General features: G+C 35.4%; 1 protein-coding gene across 7 annotated transcripts in view; it reads right to left on the bottom strand.

Moving 5' to 3' along the window:
* The window catches only part of B3GNTL1 (UDP-GlcNAc:betaGal beta-1,3-N-acetylglucosaminyltransferase like 1), a 128,305-nt gene that overhangs the window by 86,082 nt on the left and 27,830 nt on the right, over window positions 1-14,393 (bottom strand). For 5 of the 7 annotated variants that reach the window (XR_005260234.2, XR_005260235.2, XR_011804132.1 and 2 more), the window contains exon 6: window positions 6,834-6,929. Coding sequence is in view for 2 of the 7 variants with exons in the window: in XM_038165608.2 (XP_038021536.1) it covers window positions 6,834-6,929 (96 nt within the window). In the remaining 5 variants the exon portion in view is untranslated. Of the gene's footprint in view, window positions 1-3,550; window positions 3,614-4,880; window positions 5,016-6,833; window positions 6,930-14,393 lie in introns of those variants that run through there. The other 2 variants (XR_005260237.2, XR_005260239.2) reach the window with 2 other exon arrangements.

Raw genomic sequence — 14,393 nt, 5'->3', positions numbered from 1 at the left:
AAACCCCAAACATAAGTGCAACATATATCATTAATGGAAAAGGATATGTTGGGTTATATTGTTATATTTCTTTTTAAATTCAACTTCCTTTATTAGTATAAAAAAAAAAAAAAAGCAGCAAGAACTGCTGTAGAGACAAATGTTAAACATGGCAGAGCAAAGCCAGTATAATTAGTATTAAGAAGCAGAATCTTGACTGTGATAGGTCAAACCAGCCATTTGATCTACCATCCAACACGGGAAGTGATGCTTTCACACCCCCACCCACTCCAGTTACTCCAAATATTACCAAGCTCTGCTGAAAATCCTGCCCAATACTTTTAGCACTGAAAGCTGAGACCAAAAACAGCATGTTATTTTCTAATAATAAGTAAAGTGTTCTTAACTTGTGCTCTGTCACAGTTTTCGAAAGGTGAGAAACCATTCAGTGCCTGCTTGCAAGAGAAGAAATAAATATTTTTTTTCTTATATATATAAGGCTATAAGAGGGAGCTGCATTACAATAAAAATATATGCTTGGAATCAATTATTTTTATTACTCTAAAAGCTATACTAAAAATGTTTCCATTTTTGTGGAATCAGCACTTTGATTTTCCAACTCAAAGAACCAAAATCACAGGAAGTTAAGGGTGTATCTGCTCTGTGTTCTCACATATGGAGAACTAATTGAAAAATAAACAACACTAAATTAGTTGGAAACTTTTGTATTGGGAGTAGACTTTTTGTTTTGAAATTAAAAAAAAAAAAAAGATTAGTCATTTCAAACTTTTAACTACCATTTTAAAAAAACTGTTTTTTGTCCCTCATCTGTTAGACAAAAGTAAAGATCCCTTAAACTAGAAAAGGCAATGACATAAAAGCCCAAAGTGAAGCTTAAAGACTATTTATTTGTAATCTAACATATCAACAGGATAAATATGGAAGATCAAACAAGAATAAATATAGCATTCAGAAGCTGGTAGCTATTAGTTGGTTTCATCCACATCCCTAAGTGCGGACCTACATTAATAAACAAGCCTTAATTTTATTTTAACTCATTGCACTATTTATCAAATTAATTTTCAGAAGCACTGAGGAGACATGGATGTCAACTATAGCTTTGAAAAGAAATTATACATTCCCAAAAAGTTAATCCTTGACAGTTTTCCTTTACATTTGCCGTTACATATCCATCAAGCATTTTATAAAAACTGTTTTTTAGGATGCAAACATGCCGCATTACATATTGGTATAATTACTTAAAATACAGGGCAAGATCATCACTGGGTACTAATTATAGCTCAAATCAGCGGTAAACTCTTTTTTTACCTTCTTAACCTGAACATCCAAAGGCAAGTCATGCTTTTTTTGTCATTCAAGTATCCACCATGCTCTAGGACTGTACTGCAAGTTACTTTTATATTATAATGCCTCTATTGCATTCATGTATTGCCATATATTATAAACCACAATCATGCATGCAAATCATCAAACAAAACATGAGAAGAAAAATACAAGTATTTTAACACTATCCTCTGCAGTATGCCTTTAAACTCATGCAAAATTGCTAATACAATGCAAAATCTGTATAGTTTTGAACTACTGCAAACCTGTTTCTGAAAGTTCAGAAATATTTGACCCTGAGATGCCTTTACATAAAGCCACACTGGGAAGTTCTAATTGTGCTTTGAGTTCACAGATGTGGGTAAGCCACTTCTCATTAAACTTTCTAAAACTTCACGAGCCCCTTTGACATGCATTTTCTAACACAAATATAAACATTGACTAGCTTGTGCAACTTTGTTTTGTTCTCCTTTGGAGGGGAAAAAGGATCAACCACAAAAGGAAGCAGTTTTTTTTTTCTTATATGGTATATGCTTAATCCCATAGAAACTAATTCAGTCTACTGTATTTAACCAGTTTGTAATTTAGGTTTTATCACTCAGTAGAAAAACATCAGGGACTTTGCTATTTTTAGATAAAACAGATGAAGGAAGAGGAAACTGTGACAAAAAAAAATGCCCAAGAAAGCGTTGAGTGTCTTTTGATCAAAAGACAACAAATACAAATGAGCTATACAAATGCAAAGGGGGGTGGGGGAATCAATCATCCTTTTCATGTTTTATTCATTCTTCAGAGTAGGAAAGTCTTACTCTCTGTCCGCCTCCAGATTTTACCAATGTCAGTGGACAAGAAGCATTGCATACACCCACTTTCAGACTGCAATCTCAATTGGTATTTCAGTTCTGACACACTGACAACTAAGCCCAGCACTTACAAAGTCAGAATTTTCTGGTCTGCAGGTGAAGAAAATGGATGCTCCAAGCCAGAAACATTCAATCTGTGGCCCGTCTGGAAAATGCATCCTGCTTGCAATCTACTCTGACCAGCTTCGTCTACCTCTTTGGGACTGTGCAGCAGACCAAGTTCAGGTTAGTGCCAGCTTCCATTTGGCTGCAGAACCTTATCAGGGCAGTGCAGCTCCCTCCCATCACTTTGGGCTTTCTGCCGTGCAGCACACAGCACCCCTACTCACCTGTCTGCTTCCTGAGAAGGACTGCAACAACTCAACCTGCTCCCAGCCGCTCTGTCTTCCAGGCAGACAGGGAGCAAGGTGCACGAGTTTTTTCTGCCAGCCACAACCCACCCCGACCACTCACTCTCCTTGGAAACTGTAAAACGATGCTTGCTGAGATGTACTAAGACAATGCAATACTGAGTGTATGGAATTTATGCAAAAGGTCTGCCGTGTGCTCAGGAAAAGCTCCTGATATATGGTCCTTTAGAACATACTATGTGATCCACTCAGCCAAAAAGCTGGATCTATTTCCAAACTGAGTATATGTGTAGTAAATCCTGATTTGTAGTGTGAACTTTTATTTAACATTAATTAAAATTCTAAAATAGGAACATGTCATAAATTGGGAAGCACAGCTTTTAAGCCTATTAGCTAAATGTCACAACCACCTGTAATAGCATAGGAAAGTGATCATTATGGAACTCTAATAGGTTAAATACATGTATTATTCTTCTATCAGGTGGCCTAGAGAGATTATTGGTAAGAGCTACAAATCAGCTGTGAAAACTTTCAGACCTATTCTATACAAAGAGCTCTAAGACAATGTGCAACGTTCCTATGGATCAGGAAGCAACACAGACATGCTACAGTGGACAACAGCCATACAGAATCACAACGTTTTGACCTGTTACCTTTCTAAATTATGACAGTCCAGTCTTATCAGCCAGGGAGCCCACTCTGATTTGCAAGAGTTTCTTCACATACCAAACAAAGCTCACTGGCTGCTTCTAAGTAAACAACAACCATAAGAAAAGAGATTTTTTGTCTTTGGGGGGTAGGAAAAAAAGGCAGGTCAGATGGAATTATGCTTCAGGCTGAACACAATACTTCACAGGCTGCCCGTGAGATTAACCTAACCTAAATAGTGACTTAACAGACATGGATGTGAACTTGGCTATGTTACTTACAGTCAGCAACAAACCTTAAAAACTACTTGTATAAATATTTGTGCAATTAATCCAACGTTAAAGCCATTTAGACATTTTTACTTACACAATACAGTAAAATTTCCAGTGTACAAGGGCATGATCAAACTTCAAGCACATTTCAGACTCTAACATCCTGTAGGATTAGATTTAATCAGTATTTTTTCCACTTACTTCAACATCCAATCAGTCATTTATCTATGTTTGTTTGCTTATTTTCTTTCTGTACCTCTCACTAAAGAATTACCAAACAATTAAACCTTTTTTTTTTTTTTCCTGGGGCTGTAGGAAATATTTCTTTCTGGTCTATAGGCCAGAAAACCAGAAAAATACCAAGTCAATCAATATATGTATCTGTGTATTTTAAGGCTTATATTAATATATGTGTAAAAGTATGCTTTAATTGCTCATAATTCATGCAGAAGATAGCCTTAAAAAGCAAATATTAATCTTTTAAAAAGTAGCCTTCACATTAGCATGTTCTCTTTGTACTCTTTTATACGCCCCCACACTCTCTGGGGTATATATTCTGAAATTTCACGCATACCATAAAGTATCTTTGGAATGTTACAGTATAATTGTTTAGAGAAACATTTAATGGATGAGTAAGCATCAAGAGGCCATGGCTAAGAGAAGAGAAAAGTTAAAAATGCTAGAAGCATTTTGCATTGAATGATCTCAGCATGAGGACAGAGTATAGACATTTGATCCAAAAATCTGGTATTGACTCAAGCAATATAAAACCAGCAGACAGCACCACAGCATATGAAGCCATTCAACCACCTAACAAAACATCTGTTGCCACCCACCTCTTTCAAACTGGACTTCAGTCACTGCCTAGTAAAGCAATCAAATGCTACATGATATTATTAATAACATAAATATTATGATAGGGGATTACATGATCTTGACAGCTGCTTTTTTTTCTTAATGGTCACTGTTTCCTAATTTACAGCACAAATAATTTCCACGTACATGATACAGAAATGCAACAGAAGTAACTGCAAAAAAAAGCTGGGCACTGAGTACAGACACAGCTAAAAAAAGCTGAACATTCTTTCACTACAGGAAACTGCTGGAGACAATATGCTGTAAATTAAAGCCAATTTTCCCAAATTCCCTGAAGGACTGCTCCTCCCATGGATTCTACAAATCCCTCAGCAGAGGCCCATCATGAGAGTTTTCTTGGGACTTACTTCCTGAAAAAGTTTTAAAAGCAAACCCAAAATTAAATGTATGGTTTATCAGGATGAAGGGAGCAACCCCCTCACAGGCCTAACCTTACACAGTTGTTTCATATCCTGATCATTAGAGAACAGCTGAAATAGTTTTTACTCCCAGTTCCTCCACCTACCTATACTTTAAGTCAAGAAAAAGCAAAATAATTACATCCCTACCTGAATTTTTGATCAGAAGAATGGATACTGCAGCAGGAGAAGAGACGTGCCAACATGTACTGCTCTGGAAATCAAGCAGTTCTTTTAGCACCAGAATTAGGTAAGCCAAGCTTCATATAGACTTGCATCACAGTTGATTATGGGTTGCAGCTGAAGCTTGTCTTATAACCGAGCACCTAAATTCTCTGTCCAGGTGGATTCTGTGATGCTTAATATATGAATTCTAGCTGCTGCAGTACAGTCTCATCTATTTAGCTTTGCACTTCCATAAAATTTTGAGAAACCTACAGTCTTTGAAGAATTCTATGTTAAATCTGGTGGAGAACAGGTAACAGGTTCAAATACAAAACAGGAACACGTAAACAGAGTGATTATACAAATCTCATCTTGTTTAGAAACCTGTCAAGAAGTAGCATGTTCTGTTATGCAGCCTTCTAGTTTCTGTCCCAATATATTTTCCAAAATTCCTTATCTAGTTGTAAAATGTGTGAATCTAAATCATACATAAAAATAATGGATTGCACATGTTGTTTGGTTAAGTCTTCAAGAGATATTTGGAGGCACATAAGACTGCACAGGAATTCCCAGGTCACTGAATTTATACCTTACTATCAGAAGCAGTACACCAGAAAATTTCTTCCAGACAACTTGCAACCCCATCTTAAAACTAGTTTTCATTTTGCACCCCTCAACTGACTGGACTCTACGTAATCTCAAAATTAGGGTACTTTTTTAAATTTCTGGCTTAATTCATTAAAGGCTCCATCCAGTGGCCATTTCAAGACAGATAAACACATAAAATTGTGTAGGACAAGCTTCTACATTGCATACTCTAGTGTTTCTTTGTCTTCCCTTCAACAATATAGTGATGTGCTATTACTGTGTATCCAGATACCACTGTATGATAAATTCATGGTTTTAAACCTATAATTTTTTCTAATTGCCCAAAGGCAATTCCAAATATTCCACTGGGTAAGTTTTCCTGTAACTACTTTCATTTGGTGAATTACAGAGAACCATAATACCACTGCTGATTTTAAAACAAGGTCTACAGATTACTTCTTGTGTTACAACAACCATACCAGAGACTTTGAGTATGTCTTTGGGGGCTATGGTAATGGGGAACACAACACAGTTTACAATGAAGTCTAACAAACATGGATACGTTAATCTTTTCAGCCACTTAAATCCTGGAAAATCAAAAGCAAATGTCTTCCTACCATAGCATCACATAACCCAATCCCAAATACTTGAATCGTAATGCCTGCTGGGATGTTTTCTTCTAACCATCCATTAGATTTCTTATAATACTCAGCACACACATTCCTCCACAAGCTGGATTGATTTCTTCAGTTTAACTTGTTTTTGCCAAAGTCTCTTTTAGTTCAGCATTGGCTGCCTGCCTAACGAAACAACCTTTCTTTATGCCAAAACTGTCATCTTCGGTCGTACAAGATGCATCTTACTTAGAAGCATGTACAATGAGCACTATGTTTAATGCCTGAAGAACTGCTATTTTGAAATGATCTCTAGAAACACTTAAAATGATAAAGAAGTAGTCAGTACCTAAACCCCATGGAGAAAAAAACTCTTCTAAAGAAAGATTTTTTTTTTATTTTTGTATTTAAATATGTTTTAAAATGAACACCCTAAACTAATTATTAGAACATGAGTATATATGTTTAACCACAGACAGCAGTGAGAAAAGTGAGGCTCACTCTGAACCTCAAACTGAAAGCTTCAATCTCACTTAGCGTGAAGTCATCATTACATAGTGATCATATGTACCAAAAACATTTCTCTTACTTAAACGTCTAGCATTTAAATTATAAAAAACTGATTATCTTGGTGAACTATCAAGCGTTGCTAATGAACATCAAAAAATAAATAACGAAATAAACTTCTCGCTGTATTTTTCTGCCATAATTTCAGTCACGGCTGAAATAAGAATACCTGTGTAAGAAGCTGTTCTTCAGTCAGATTATTGATCCAACGAGTGTACCGTTCAGTAGACATAGGTGGCTCTCTTCTGACTTGGCAACCAACAATCTAAGGCAAAATGAAATGAACACTGTGTGAACTGCTCTGCACCCACATGGCAGCAAAACAAGATCACAAAACAGGCATTCAGAAAATGGGAAATCCAAGAATTAAGATTATAATCTGAAAATTAAGAATAAAGAATCTTAAGAATTAAGATTATAAATCTGAAAACCTCCATTCTGTAATCACCAAAGTTAGAAGCAAGTGAAACAATGATCTAATCCAACATCAACAAACCCTAAAAAGATAGAACTGTAAAACCAGTGCTGAGAATTCACGTGAGAAAGAAAACCTGGTTGATGGAAAATATGAAGACAATTCAAAATGCGATTTAGAAACAAAACTTTAAAAACAAATATCTTTTCTCTGTTTCTTTAGTAGTACATCACGCTTACACACACACACCCCATATCTTTGGCTTTTCTTACTCTTTTCTAGTTTGAGCTTTGGAAAGCAGATATTATAGATGAATGAAACACCTCTGATGAAGTTACTATAAAGATGAAGTTAAGATTTCACTCTGATTTCTTCTCCTTTACATACAGGATAGTATCCTTACCTATATAGTGACATCATTATACATATGTAGCAGCCCTATGCTTGAATCATATATGGAATTAGAGGAACACAGAGGAAGAGAGGGATTAATATGCTTAAAACTCAGGTAAAATGTTCTCCAAAATGTTCTCCATAGTAGTAACTTTAAGTTCACTTTTTCTTAAAATTACCTAAATATGCTCTCTATACACATATACATTTTTATTTCCACAAGGGTTTCTAATTATTTTTAAAACCTGTATTTTCACAAGCACATGAAAAAAATAAATCCTTCTTCAAAGAAAACAAATGACAATTCCTTTCTTAAAAGCAAAGGAATGAAACAGCCACAGTTGGTGCTCCTGGCGGCCTTTCATAAGACTTCCATGGCCATACCAAACCTATATGCAGGGCACATAAAAGCCAGCATCTCCCTCCTGCAGGAGACAGTACTGTAACACATCATTTATCCACATTCTTCAATTATAATGACTTTGCAGGAAAATATACTTAACAGTATAAATGCATATTATTGAGAACAGCTGCATTTTGATCTTGCAACACAGCAGGAAAATAAATGCCTAACAAAGCTAGCACTTTGTAAGAAGTGAGGAAAATAACTATAAATGCCTGACAAAGCTAGCACTTTGTAAGAAGCGAAATGTTCGCACTTCCCTCTACCCTACCATAACAGTGAAATGTTTTGCACAGCACAAAGACTTCCTGCTTTCTTTTCATTTTTTACAACCAAGATCACTCAAGACTGCTTTTAGCATCATCTTAAGAGGTATGTTTTACAGACAGATCTTGAAATTGTCACTATGCGATCAAACTTATTCCTGGATCCTCAGACAAAAAAATCCAACCTTTTCCCTCTTTAGTGATACTATTCCTTTCTCCATGGGACTCTGACTCGTGACTAGCATTCTTGCCTTACACGGCTGCAAGATAAATATCACCCACACACAGCAACACATCCTGAACCTTCGGTACGGCTCCTGTACAGCATTTTAACCAGCTTCTTTCATCCAACCAGAAGCGGGTTTATTTCAAGTACAAATGGCTTCCTCTGGTTCCCCGGTGTAAGGTGTGGCATCAGAAGCAATGCACACCGGTTCCCATTTCCTCCACGTCTCACAGAGCTCTTTTATATTCACTTCACTGAATATTTCCTTTTAAATTCAAGTGAAAGGTTTTTCACTGTTTCTTCTTTCACAAATTTTAAAACACATCGATGAAATCCCTGCTGGCCTATTTTACATCCATTCAGACTCAGAAAGTAAAAGAAACTCTCCATATTAGAAATTCTCTTTTCAATATTTTGAATATTCACTTCCATGCAAAAATTGAGTTCATCCAAGAATCAACTTTTTGATCTAATTAGGCAAATTTATTTTTATTATTACAAATGCTAACTATATACTGGCTTATACCTATACCTAGATTAAACTATGTTATACAAGAAATGCAGTACATATCAGATTCCAAGTAGGAACATGCTGTGATGCAGTATTAATACGCCTTGTATAGTAAACAGTAACATGAAGTAAAAAAATATTTTTTCTGGCTCATTGCAAAGGACTATAGCTCTTCATGGAACAACAAAACTCTAATCAGGACAGAAAAACATGACAATTCTTTCTGCTACCACATTAGATAATTCATTTTCTAGACAGACAATGCCTTTGTATCATATATGAAATATGGCTTATAGCTTATTGAGCTGTTTACTTAAATAAGCACTAGCCTCTCTGCAAGGAAATACCAAATAATTTATAATTTATCACAGCAAGAAATGGTGATGGATAAGAAATATTAAGATCATAAAATAGTTTTCTGGTTTTACCTTAACTACCAACAAATACATATTCTGAAAAGCCGTACAAGTAAGTTTAAAAATTATAAAGGTCTAGGTGGTCTCAGACAGAATGCTACTTTGACATCTTAAGATACATCTGTGGTTAGGCATCTGAATGTCTCCTCTCTAGTAACTGTCACTTCAATGACTAGGAGTGAAGTTAATAAAGCATATCTAACTAAGATTATTAGAATTGGTCATGGATATGTACTTTATGCCACTAAATTTAAACATTTTTGGAGTTAGAGCACTGTAAAACTATTAAAACCAGCACAAAATAACTATAATTAAAACGGTCAAATTAATAAAACTAGAATAATTGGGTTCTCCATGAAACAGATGCTCTAAATTGGTCACAGCATGCTGGGTTAGCCATAATGTGCAAACTATAAATCTAATGAGCGTGTTCAACTACTTGTTGATCAATACAAAATTCAGGGTTCTGATGATATTCAGAGGAACTAGATTATTACATACATTACAAAACTGTACTACAAGCACATGCACTGTTCTGTGAGTTACAAAATTGTTCCACTGAAATACAAGAGTATTGCTTGCATATCTGATACGTGTATAAATCAAGTGTTCTATACCCAGCAGCAACAACAGCCATCAAATTACATGCCAGAACTTGTTCCAACTTTTCACTAGTGTTTGCTTTTAAATGCAATGTCCAGAAAGAGAGGTTTCTTATTTTCATCATTTTAGAGTTTTGTGTTTCCCTCACACATATAAATGGAAAAAGAAGTGGGTGACAGGAAGCACAGATTAAATGAGTTGACAGTAATTAAAAACAACACATTTTCTGCAGATGTGGCTTTTTTTTTTTTTTTTTTTTTTAACATCACTATAATTTCCTCTAACACAAAGAATCTCTCTTATTCGGGAGACAGCCAATGGATCAGAACCCTCCTGTCATACTGAAGAGGAAATAAGAATGAAAACCTAATTGGTCTCCAACTTTATCCATCCAATTTTTTCCATCTTAGTTTTATAAAAAGGGGGAGTGAACAAAGAGAAGCAAAAGCATAAATTCTCTATAAGGTATTAGGCACCTATTGTCCACTATATATATATAAATAAAACATATGTAAATATATACATGCATATGCTTGTACACATACATACAAACAACATATTCTATGATTCTATGACCATACAAACTGACAATAAAGGACTTAATTTTCATAGAAACATAAGAGTGGATTGGGTTGGAAGGGACCTTAAAGAACACTTAATTCCAACACCCCTGCCATGGGCAGGGACACCTCCCACTAGACCAGGTTGCTCAAAGCCCTATCCAGTCTGGCCATAAACGCTTCCAGGGATGGGGCATCCAAAACTTCTCTAGGCAAAACTCATTTTTTGTAAAATCTGAAAAAGCAATCTGGAGATACCCCTTTTGTTCATACAAGGAGGTTAGAATGACTGGACTCTTAGTCAGAGTTCTTCAATTACAAGTCTAAATCTATGTGGGTGAACCCAGGTTTTCTAAAAGTCACAGAACCCCTGCTGGAGCAGGGACCATGTACTGGTACCATATGCCATGCAGTCAACTCTAGTAGTCTAACCACCAACCTAACCTTCACGACTTGAAAATTCTGAAGCCCAAAAATCCTACCAGAGCCATTTCATAAATCATTCTGTGAATCTTAGTTTTGTCACTGCATAGTTCACTGAACAACCTGCCAGACTAAAAAAGGAACATGCTATACATACCAGAGGGTTTCTAGGCTCTGCTCATTTATACCCAAATCTCTCCTTCAGTTAATACAGGGCTTTATGAAGTCTCACCAAATTTTCAGCATTCTGTTCAACCATCCCTTCATTAAATTCATTTGAATTGTTACGTAGAAATCTACCATGGAAAGAGAAATCCTATACTGTCTCAGTCTTTCTTTTTTTTTTTTTTTTTTTTTTTTTTTAATTTTTAAGTAGTCTTATGGAATAGTGCTTATAGAGTAATAGTTACTTGCCTAGGCATGACCCAGCAGAATCTTGTCAGATCACTGATTTCTCACTGGAAACATAACTAACAAAAATTTCTACCACTTCTTTTTTGTAATTTAATCATAATAACTAGGAGTTTCTCATGCTAACTGGAATGATTGTAAAACTAATATTTAACTATTAAAATACCTAAGTATTAGACTATATTTTTGGCCAATGGCAATAAGCAGCTTCACTCATTTAACTAAATGTGAACAGATGCCTACACTTATTAATTTGTACCTTCACCCAATTAAAGGATAACGAATATTAGGAATTATATCCTTAAACCTCTTTCATTTGCAGAACACTGGAGCAAGTAAGGAGGATTGTGTTGAAGAAATTTATCAGCTCCATTTTCAGTTCTGCTTCTTACTATTTTTACCTACAGCACGTAATTAAAGCTCGAACTTTATCTAAGTCCATAATTTATAAAAACGTAATGGGATGTATATAGTTAGGGTATTACTGGGTGATATTCCATCAAATTGAAATGGTGCTATATTAAGAAACTGTCTGTAAAATGCTAATCACTATGGAAGTAAAATTGTGTCAATAATAATCATGCTTGCTCAGGCTTGATTTGACTGCTGTGGATGAAAGGAGATTTACAAAATACAGCTATTTACCGAGCAGACTTTACATTGAGTTCCCACACAAGTACATGGTCATCGCAATAACTGAATGGCTGTGTTACTAACAACACCCTTACATGGCACAGCAACAGCTAAACAGACTAGATATTTATACCAACCATCAGCATTTTCCATTTTAATCTTACTAGAAACAAGACTTTAAACTGATGTTGTTACAAGTACTAAAAGATCTTATTTAACTTATATGGTGTTTGTCTTGAGGCCCAGGACACTTTATTTTTTAAAGCAGCAGAATAATTAGAGCCACTAGTATCTTCAATCATTTAAAAAGACTCTGGTGACTTAGTGTAATCGAAAATAAAAATAAATGAATGTTTTTATGTCATTAAAATCTTTCCAATATGATATACTCAGGAAAGAAGGTGTTAAAATATATTTCCTTTTTCCTCTCCAATACACGAAACCCGTGAAGTATTTGTATTAGGTATAAAGATACAAAACAAACTCCTAGACTATTTAAAGTTCTTTCAGTAAGTATAAAAATGTGTTAATAGTGCTGACTCCACAGTGAAGTCCCTTAGGTCAGATGAGTATCAATTTCTGCAGATGTTCTTATCTTATAGCAGTCTTTATTTTATTTTTTTTTCCTTCAAAAGAACACCCGTTAAACTTTCTTTTTAGCACTGGTTCAAATCCAAAGTCCACAACAGGATGTTACAGGTTTATTTTCAGCACATAAAAAAGAGTAATTAAAAACCAAGGAAGTATGAATGTACTTCAGCAAATTCACATAAAACCCAAGAAGTCAAAGCATTGCAATCAGAATGAGTACTGCTGAACATCACATCATGCACACGTTTTAAAAGAACATTGTCAAATATACAAAATCATGAAGTAGGAACACAATATTTTTGGAAAAATTTCAAGTATCACTGAAGAGATACTGCAGCAAGTCTGAACAAGGAAGTGTGAGAATTCAGACTGTGTTCAATTATGACAGAACACAAATTTAAGCGGTTTCTGAAAGCTTTTTTTTTTTTTTTAAAAGGTGAAGGAGTAAGCTCCTGTGCTTTTGATGACTAGTTTGGCTAGGAAAAAGTACCACCCCTCAGAAATCCTCAAAACCCTCATTCAAAATCTTTAATCCAGGGATAAACAAGAGCTAAGGGCTCAACCTTTACAGTAAGGCTACTGCACATGCAATATGAACTTGTTGCAAATTAAGTAAACACTTTGAATCCTGACAAAATGTTTAAACAACCTGTTCTTTGCATAAGGCTTAGGAATAATCATTGATGACAATAATGTTTTCATGACTGAAGTTTTAAAACCAAGTTGTGTCTGTAGCTCCATAAAGTATGATTGCTTTAATAACAGCTATCACCACAGAGAAATATCTAACATGAGGAGTAGGGAATCTTACTTTTCAAATGTCACGTACTTCAAGACAGTTTTTAAAAAGAAATATTCTGAAATCTCCATAATCAGACATTTATCAATATATAACAACAATCCAGTAACAACCATTTGATGGGTTTATTGGCATGTGGAGGCCATATTAAACAAAACTTTAATCATGAAGTGGCACAAGTCGGGATGTCTCTCATTTGGAATATTTGATAAAACGTAAAACAGACTTAAACTGACATCATGACTTTGAAAAGCACTGTGGCTTTTTAGAAGTACCAAATTAAACAGAATCTTAAGGAAGTTGTAAAACGTGAAGATGCAGCTGAACTCCAGCGATCTAGGTGATTTACATGGAAAGGCCCAATTAATGAACAACACTGTAAGAATAATTCTCACATTGTTAAAAAAAAATTATATTGGATAGTCACATACATTTTCCAGAGTGAAGAAAAAAAGTAAAGACAATGCAGTACACTGGAACTTAGTACACAGTATTGAAGTTCTAACGCCCAGGATAATTAACACTAGTTCATGAAAACATTTATCTGTACACTTTATTCTCCTGGATGAAAATTAAACTGATTTTGGACTATTGAGAATTTTTAGCACCCCAAAAATAAAATTTCAGTTCATTTGCCCCATTCCTGGACGTGTTCAAGACCATGCTGGATGAAGCCCTGAGCAATCCGATCTAGAGGGCAACATCCCTGCCTATGGCAGGGGAGTTGGAACTGGGTGATCTTTAAAGTCCCTTCCAACCCGAGCCATTCTATGATTCATTTTCCACTCTGTCTATGCCAAACATGGACCAGATATTCCTCAGATCTCCTTAAGCCCATTTACTGTAGCAAATTTCTACAAACAGATTGAAGCAAACTAATTTGATCTGGTCACCTATCAAGACATGCCAGTATCCAATTTGTTTCTCTTCGATAGATGTTCTGTGAATTAACACTTATATTGAAGCTAAACTCTAGATGCACTGCTCGCTAGGACATGCCTGGGCAACGCACAGCGACCTACCTCAAACGTGCTGAGTAAGGGAGACAGAAGGGGAGGTTATGCAAATTAACTAAGGAG

The sequence above is a fragment of the Anas platyrhynchos genome, chromosome 19 (genome assembly GCF_047663525.1).
Source record: "Anas platyrhynchos isolate ZD024472 breed Pekin duck chromosome 19, IASCAAS_PekinDuck_T2T, whole genome shotgun sequence".
Classification (NCBI taxonomy): domain Eukaryota; kingdom Metazoa; phylum Chordata; class Aves; order Anseriformes; family Anatidae; genus Anas; species Anas platyrhynchos.
Note: the sequence above shows the minus strand (reverse complement) of the source record. Positions and strands in the feature narration are given on the sequence as shown.